Source organism: Micropterus salmoides, unplaced genomic scaffold, assembly GCF_014851395.1.
Source record: "Micropterus salmoides isolate LMB-PRFRI ecotype aquatic unplaced genomic scaffold, ASM1485139v1 Ms_hic_scaffold_3396, whole genome shotgun sequence".
NCBI lineage: Eukaryota > Metazoa > Chordata > Actinopteri > Centrarchiformes > Centrarchidae > Micropterus > Micropterus salmoides.
In genome coordinates this window covers 17,934-26,677 of record NW_024042702.1, presented here as the reverse complement: position 1 = coordinate 26,677, position 8,744 = coordinate 17,934, and the positions used below count along the sequence as shown (strand labels likewise).

Here is an 8,744-nt window from a genome sequence, read left to right as displayed (position 1 = left end):
CAGGCAGTAATCCCAAATCTAATGATGCTCTGTGATACTACTCCTTGTTTGAGCTCTTAATAAATGACTCAGCAGATCACAGTAAATAAGCCTGTGTGACGGCAGAATAATTCGATGTGTCCTGGAGCTGACCTGGAAGTATTTTCTCCCTCCTCTTCACTCTCCTGTGAGGCTGCAGCTGTTCCAGCAGCTCGTCTCCAATGATCTGAGAGATGATGCTCTCTGAGACAAGAAACGGGAAAACAAGCAACTGTTAATTCATCTCTTTGTCCGGTTCAGGCTGTCAACACCTAAGTGAAAAAAATATGTAATAATATCTTACAAGTGCCTGTACTTACACCACCTGTGATTAAAAGGACAAGGATGCTGATATTTTTAGATCCGTTTTATTGCTCATTTATGGATAAATATTAGGGCTGTCAATGCATTAATGCTCACAATTTATCTTTTATGCTAATTAATCATATTACCAAATTTGACACCGTCGTGGAAATTATGTTCCTGGTGAGGGATTGAGCAAATAATTGGGTTACAACAAAACTTTGTCTTTGAAGAATTAATAATTAATAAAAGAGAATAAACAGATACAGCTGGTCCAGAGACCTGCTGCCTGGGGCAGCTTCGGGCGTCTGGCCCCGAGCAAAGGGATGCATCATCATATACACAGTCTAGGTTTCTATGTTTTGGGGAGCAGAGATCCTTTCTCAGCCTTAAATAGACATTCAAGGAGAGGAGAGGAACAACAAGAGGGGAAAAACACCAAAACAATCTCTATAGTTCTGACCTAAACCCTGGTAAATGTGGACGGACTAACATAACGAGTATAGGAGAAGGAAAGGGTAACGATAAAATACACAATATATACCTATAAGACATAACAATATTAGTAAAAATAATAGTAATAGTATTAAAAGAACATACATAAAAGATTAAATGTAAGAGGACACAATTTTAACAGACACCAACTTCTTCCCGTAATTATAGAGCAGATTCTTACCTGGCTTTACTTAAGCTGTGGGAAACGCATAAAGCAATGTCTGAGGAGACGTGCTAAACAGCAAATTTGGTTTTAAAAAGCTTCCAGACAGAAGTTTAGATACATCTGCAACTATTTTTTGGATATGTCCAAGCACCTGCTGATTCCAATAGATATAATCCTAAAACAATTATGGCATTGTTCTGTCACCACAGCGAAAAAATAGTGGCAAAATTCAAATTCAAAAAATACAAATGTGACACAATCTACAAATAGAACATGAAATTCACCTGCAAACAAATCACTTTACATTCATTCAAATTCTGGTTTTCAAGTACAAGTCACTGATTTCTATTTGTGAATCATGATGTGTTTATTTGTAGATTTTTAATCTTTTTGTATATCATGCTTTATATCTGTGGATCATGAAGAGTCTGTTTGAGGATTTTGTATCTATTAGTAGATCGTGTTTTACATTTGCGGATCATGAGAACTTTGTTTGCGGATTTTTAATCTATTTGTAGATTGTGTTATGTGTTTACAAGTTGTAATATCCGTTTGTGACTTTTAGTCTGTCCATTTTCAATGTTTTTGGCACTGATTTACCTCCATAGGATACTTTCAATTCAAACTGCAAACTTCCCCTGAGAAGAATCTGACATTTAACACATTACTTTTTTTAGTTATTAAATGTATGCATCCATGAGTTCCACAGTTCACACATCCTGTGTTCTCAGGATTCTCCTGTTGAGTCTTTTCACATTCTGTTTAGTTTAGGTTTATATTTAGGTTTTTGGTTTATTGGTCAGTTTGTTATCTGTTAGTTTGCCTCTGTTGTTCTGCCTTCTGCTTGTTCTGTGTAGTTGTTCTGGTCAGATATCTTTAGTTTAATTATCTGCTGGTTTGTTTCTTAGTCATGTATTGGGTTTCAGACTTGTCCGTCTGTTGTCTTATTTTTAGTCGGCCTGTTTTAATGTGTATTCATATGCGGTATTTTTCTGTGTACTCTGTTCTGTTAGTGCTAGTTTTAGTTTGTTTTCCCTGTTTTCCCATCAAATCTGATGTTCTGTGTGCGGGGGTGTTTAAAAGACTCTTAAGCCTCTCTGGGACAGTCTTGTCCATATTTGAGGGCCCTAGCCGTAGTGGTTTTTGATCTGGCCCAGGGCTTAAGTGTAAATATCCTAAATCATCCTTTTTATAGCGTTTTCACAAACAGGAAAAAATGGTTTTACAAATCTGAAAGTGGGTTTCTGGCAGCATTAAGGTGTTTGAAAACCTGGTTGAGTAAAGATTGTATTACTATTTACCTAAAGTATGAAAAGGACTCCTAATGCATTAAAATGTTCCTGTCAGTGTTTCATTATTATATCTGATGTTTCTGCTACACTAGGCCCTGTCTTGCATTTTACTGTGATAGTTGTGTAAAATCATTTTTGGGTTGTTTTAATGGAAAGTCTTTATAATCATAGACCCAGTGCAAACTTATTGTTCTCCCCCTCTAATCAATGTGTTCTGGTAAGCTTTTTCTGTAGAGTGGTGGCAGAAGTATTCACTTTATTTAGACTACTACCACACAGTGAAAATACTGCAGATTGTGCTATGTCCCAGCCTTGACAAGCCCCCAATTCACCAACAAGATTTACCAACAATTCCCACCAAGAGCAAGCACTAGGAGAGAGAGGCAAGGATAACTTCCTTTTAAGAGGCCTTTTGTGAACATAGATTATATGCTACTCAGCAAAATAAGAGATTCTAATTCTGATCTATTCTGATTCATCAAAACTTAACTTATTATCGCTATAATAAAGTAAAAACTAACTAGTTTGTCTAGAATTTCTTCACTTTCTTCTCCATCACTCCGCACTTTTGTTTCATCCCCCCTAAAATACAAATAATATTTTAAATTGTATTAATCACAGCCTTAAATTGCTTGATTAATTATTAATTGCCTCATTTATGTCCACAAAACAGGTCAGATATTTTGAGAACACTTAAGATATTAGGTTTAATTTGACAACCGTGCTCCCTTGAAAAAATTTGACATTTAACTGTATTTTAAAACTGGTTTATTATAATGCTGCTCAAACACTCACTGTCTCGTCCAAAGCAGCCCACTTCCTCATCCTGCAGCCGGAGGATATGCTGCAGCCAATCAGCTTTGTAGAAGTCGAAGAAACCAGACAATCCACAAATCAGGACTGTTGACAAAGAGAAGAGGAACTTAAGTCAGTCCCTGGGACATTTAGCCTTCTGTTTTCTACACTGTTCTGCCGAAACTCCCGCTGCAACTCAACCGTGCAAGGATTTACATTTGTTCACAGAGCAGTTTCCCTCCTTTCAGCAGTTTTACACGAGCATCAATATCTCATAAAAAGACACCTGAAGGCAGAGAGAATCAATAAAGTGTTGAATTAGTGAACAGAAAACAGACATGTCACAAACACTAAAACATGCATCACCATTGACTTAAAGCTGTTGTGGCCTGTTTGAACCATAAAGACTAATAATATTTGATCAAAAAAGGATTCACCTATTTCATATCTTCAGTCAAAGCCTATTGCTAAAATTATTTTGTCTGATTGGCTGATTTGTTTTACATCTTTTGCGTGATTTGTTAGAAAAAGGTCAAACTTGAATAATGCCTGCAAGAAACTAACACAGCAGAGAGAAACTCAAAATATAAATAAAATATAGGGCAGTGTTTATACAAAGAATGTGGGATGATTAAAAGTAGGAGGTTTCATATCTGGTTTCAAAGCTAAAACCATTGGTCGCTTAATTGATTAGTCTGTTGACCAACATAAAGTTAAACTATTTTGATAATCAATTAATCGTGTCACTCACTTTTTAAACAAAAAAGCCAAAATATTCAGTTTACAGAATCTATAGGCTATTTTGTGTGTAGCTACAAATGTAGTTTAATTATGCAGCCTTGTGCTGTATAATAATAACAAGCTTGTACCTTGAATCTCTAATGTGAGGATTTCTTGCTTTTGTCAGATTTAGATAATTGGAAACTGAATTTATTTGGGGTTTGGACAAAATGAGACTTCACCTCTGTTTCTAGAACATTTTGATTGGCACCATTTCACTTGTTTTTTAACTTTTCATAGACAAAACCATTAATTAATTAATCAAGAATATAATTGTAAGATTAAACAAACAGAATATTCTTTAGTTGCAGCCCTTAACAACAGTTTAACAAACCAAGGCATAGCTATCAAATTATCCAAAGGGTTTTATAAGCTTGAAAAATTGTCTAAACTCGAATTTTCTCAATGTTTTGAAAGCATTTCAGATACAAGTGTCTTACCTGACAGGAATAATATGCAAAATATATGCAGTTTGAAATAAGTAAAACATATTTTAAAACACATGTTGAAACACAAACTACAAAAAAGGCAAATGTGGAGAAAAGGACAGACTCGTACCACAGTGCCCGCAGCAGAAAGACACTCACTGTTCTCGATGAAGATGTCCACCGTCTGTTCGGTCAGACCGTCTCTGATGATGTCCTGGTTGGTCTTCATCATGTTGGAGCAGAAAATCTTCTCGTAGCTCCGTTCAGTCATGTTGACTCGGGACTCTCGAGTGTCGCCTTTCAGCAGGTTGCTGCAGCCTCTCTGAGCGGGAAACACAAACCAGGAGCCGCCCAGAAACTTATAAACACATTAATGCTGCTGATCTCTTTTTATCTTAGCATCTGCTGTCAGTTCAAAAGGTGCAGGTGTTCACCCTCAGCATGTATTCATACAAACAGATTTTAAAGCATCATGTCAAAATTAAGTTTCTAACCAACTGCAGGAAAAGTTTCTCACATGTTTAGCCTGCATCATTAATAAAAAAAACATAGATCCATATGATAGTGTGGCCAAACGATATTTAACTTCCCTTTTAACAAGCAATCTGTTTCCTGCTTTTCTGTAATAGAATAATTTGGGTGTTTTAGTTACCATTTTGCCGATCATGAAGTAGAGCAGCTGGTGGGACAGAGAGTAGTGTGGACAACCGAAACGAGTCATGGTGTCCCGGCAGGGCTTCGTGACGATGCAGGGCGTCCCGTTCATCTTCCTGCTCAGACACACAGGTGAGACAGACAGGTGAGTTCCCTCACACTGAAACGACATCACAGTTTGTCTAGTTTGTCAGGAAATAGTATAAAATGTAATTTCCCACCTCACAAATGGTTCATTTTCTGACTGTTTTGTCCGACCAAAAGTCCAAACCCCAAATTTATTTCATTTATTTATTATTTTTTTTATTATAAAGATCATTTATTTGATCATAAAGTTTGTTGTCAATCATTTTCTGTTAAAAGAAAACAGCTAGATAATATTAACTGTATATGTTTGTTAGTTTTTTTACTCTCAGGCTGCATATGGCCCCAAAAAGCTCCTCTAATCAGAGGGCAGAGCAAGAAGCAAATCAATATTTACACTTTTTCAGAGTTTGGCAGCTGGGCGATCAGAGCACTCTGTTTAGAGAGACTTTAGTGAGCGAATCACACTAATACTGTAAACGCTGGGAGATGAAAACAGAGTCACAGAACTGGAACACACCACTACTCCCAAAAAGTCCTCAAACCTCAGCAAAACAGGTCATTTGTCAGTGCTTTCCAAAATGACAAACATTTTCTGATCTGCAGTATTAGGCAACTAAGAAGTCATAAAACACCGACTGTGACTGTTAGACAGAAACCCTCCCTCCTTGTGTTTGTCGCGCTGAAATAAAGTGATGCTACGGCGTGTGTGTTGGTACCAGGTTCCCAGCAGCAGGGTCAGGCACTTGTCACTGAGCTGCTCGTCGTAACACTCGGTGGTCATGGAGGAGGGATAGACCAGGCTGGGGTCTGTGGAGCTCCACTCCTGAGGAATCAACCAGAAGCTCCACGACAGCAGGGGCTCAAACTCTGCAGGACACACAGGAGAGGAAGCTGAGAAGGACACCACAGGGCTCTGATTTCACAAAGGTGCAGTACAGACGGCCACAGGAGGCAGTTTGTCGCTAGAAGTCACACTGCAAGATCACAGCTGCATCTTTCAGGACCTGCTTATTTTGTCAAGAGTTTCACATGAAGGTATTAACCATTTATTAACGATGATCAACCATTTATGAATGATTATTAACAACTGGAATTAAATAGCATGTTTTTATACTACAGTTCATCTCATGTGTAAATCTCATGTCCTGTGTTCTGCTTTGAGAAAATGTCAATAGCCAAAAGGGACACTTGCATGTGGCGTCTGTCCGTCAGTCTGTGACAATATAAATAAGACAATATCTCCAACAATAGACAATATGGGGTATATAGGGTCGCTAGGGTTGCTGAGAAAAATTAATACATTTTGCTACTCAGTTTGTAGAAAAGTCTACAAAATACAAACGTTGATAACTTAGACATGCAACCTGTGACGAGGGCTTATAAAGACATATTGTTTTGTTTTTAAGGGACAAAAGCAAAAATAAAGTTAGGAAAACGATGGATTACAGCCTACATGAACAGTAAAAAAATATTTTTCCTTCTTGTTGATAAAAGATTTACCATGTAGACATTGGTTGGACTTATCATTGTTACTTTTTACCAATACTAATTCACATTTATCACCCGGTTATTTTAATGAGGTTTTCATGTGAGACAGTTGAGTAGATTTTGTTTATTTAGTAAAAGTGAGTTTTCAATTTGAGTAAAAGGGTTAGTGTAGCCTACTTCCTTCGCTTTTCACACCACATCACATGGATTTGTGGGAAATGAAGTCCCCCCTCTCTCACCTCTGTAGTATTTGGGGTCATTCTGCTGCAGGGCAGCGACGGCCTTGTCGAAGCTTTGGTCCAGACGCTTGACCAGAGCGACGGCGGAGGTTCTCTGAGCCCAGCTGACCGTGTCTGTGTGAGGCCACGTCCGAACTGCTTCCTTCAGTTCAGCTGAGACACAAAACAACACAGAGAAGACATTTACAGACGTTCATGGTGCCCAGATGATGAATCCTAACTGTGGTGATCCTCTGACTTTTCCTGTAGCGCCACCACCAGGTCAACACTTTAATGTGTCCAACACTTTGTGAACAAATACCTCCAGAACCTAGACCATTATTTTCAGCTGCATCACTGCATGTTGATGTTTTTAGCTGTCCCTACACCCTGCTGAGCTGATAGCATAAAGACTCTTATTTAGTATAGACAGAAACAAAACTAAGTAAATAAAGCCCCTTTTAAAAAAAGGGAAACAAATACTTTGTGTTGGCAGCAGTTTCTCAGTCCACACTGACCAGCCAGCACAGAGTGTGGAGAGGTAGCTGAAGAGGAGCCAGTTCCCCTCCTGGGTGCTGACAAGGTGCCCTTGAGCAACATAACGAACCACTAACTCCTCTGGGCGCCTGACTACGCGGCAGCTTCGTCACTCTAACGTCTCCCCCCAACTGAATGTATATCCTGTGTGTGTGTAAAAAAAAAAATAATGGAGTGAATTAATGTAATTTACCCTAAAGGGGATTAATAAAGTAATTATACTTACAAGTATTAAAGAATAAAGGCAAACCAGGGCAAGAAAGAATGAATGAAATGCCTTTTGAGATAAACAAAGAGTGAGATGAGATCTTAAAACACTGGATGTGAGGAAGACTTATTCAAAGTCTCAGTAACCACCTAAACAATGAGCAGGGCAGTTGTTCTGATGACCCCAGAGGCCTGTTGGAGCTTAAGAAATTCACTGATAGGCTGTGTGTTGTTGGAGTCAAACCACATAACCTCTTAAAAGCAACGAGAAGTATTTTGAATTTAACAATATAAGTATGCAGCAGAACTAGATAGATATTTTATTTAAGTTTTTTTATTTGGTTCTTTAAACTTTTAAATAAATAATTCGCCTCAAACCTTTCCATGATAAGCAGGATCGTGCTCTACCATTTCGCTAAAAACACTGCAGACATTCCGTGCAGCTGACCCGTCTGTTTGCAGAGAGGAGACTCTTCCTGCTGCCCGTCTCCCGGCACAGGACTTGTTTACGTACCCTGCAGCATGAGGAAACCGACCACCCCGTCCAGGTTGATGTGCTCATGTTGCCGCTCCAGGAAGGATGCTCCCCTGGAGAGGCTGCTCAGGATGTCATCGATCACCTCCGCGTGTGACCCGCACACTGCGGCAAACAGAGCCAGCACTGCGGCTAGCTGGTGCCCTGCAGCCCGCATGTTCTCACTCCTATAATCCCAGTCTGGAGGCTCCGGGACCGTCTTGTCCGACCGAGACAGGGGAGCAGGGAGGACAGGCTGTCTCTCTCTCTCTCTCTCCCTCTCCTCTAACAGGGGGGAGGAAACAGGCATGACGTCAGGAAGGCTTGCATTACGAAATCCAAACTTAATTTAAACTTAATACACATAATTTGCGTATTTACTTATAACATCACCTCACATTTTGTCAGGTAAGTCGAGACCAACATGTTCACTTTTTTTTCTGTCTCGGAACTATTCACATGTAATAATAACTAAAGATAAAAGCTGTCTATAGAGCTTCATGCAAAAAGAACAAAAACAGAACTGTCTTTTCTAGACAGTAACCCCACATTTGCGAAATCACCCTTATTCATGCACACACGTGATCCATTACAGTCGCGCTTGATGACAACATAACAGGGAACTTCTCTTAATATCTGACGAAGCATTAGAAAGTTTTTGGATTTTGTCAGAAAGTTCATATTCTTCGGACCTTACATTTACAAATTGTAGAAATTTTACTTTTGTGGAAAATGTATAATGCTTAGAGCTTCTGCTGGCAC

The 8,744-nt window shown here is 38.9% G+C and overlaps 1 protein-coding gene across 1 annotated transcript; it reads right to left on the bottom strand.

The window, feature by feature from the left end:
* Nucleotides 1-46: 46 nt before the first annotated feature.
* On the bottom strand, nucleotides 47-8,307 carry LOC119884372 (UPF0764 protein C16orf89 homolog). Its single transcript, XM_038694796.1, has 7 exons — nucleotides 7,983-8,307; nucleotides 6,746-6,898; nucleotides 5,735-5,885; nucleotides 4,930-5,047; nucleotides 4,437-4,599; nucleotides 3,070-3,174; nucleotides 47-222 (listed from the first exon to the last, which is right to left on the bottom strand). The coding sequence occupies exons 1-7, from the start codon at nucleotides 8,290-8,292 to the stop codon at nucleotides 77-79; spliced, it is 1,146 nt and encodes a 381-aa protein (XP_038550724.1). The 5' UTR covers nucleotides 8,293-8,307; the 3' UTR covers nucleotides 47-76.
* Between the last annotated feature and the right edge of the window lie 437 nt (nucleotides 8,308-8,744).

What these genes read in the sequence shown, in the direction of transcription:
- LOC119884372 (XM_038694796.1), bottom strand. Translation starts at nt 8,292, where the DNA reads ATGCCTGTTTCCTCCCCCCTGTTAGAGGAGAGGGAGAGAGAGAGAGAG. An exon ending in TGACCCCAAATACTACAGAG is followed by an intron (nt 5,886 to 6,745) that starts GTGAGAGAGGGG and finishes TGTGTCCTGCAG; the next exon opens with AGTTTGAGCCCCTGCTGTCG. An exon ending in ACCCTGCTGCTGGGAACCTG is followed by an intron (nt 5,048 to 5,734) that starts GTACCAACACAC and finishes GTGTCTGAGCAG; the next exon opens with GAAGATGAACGGGACGCCCT.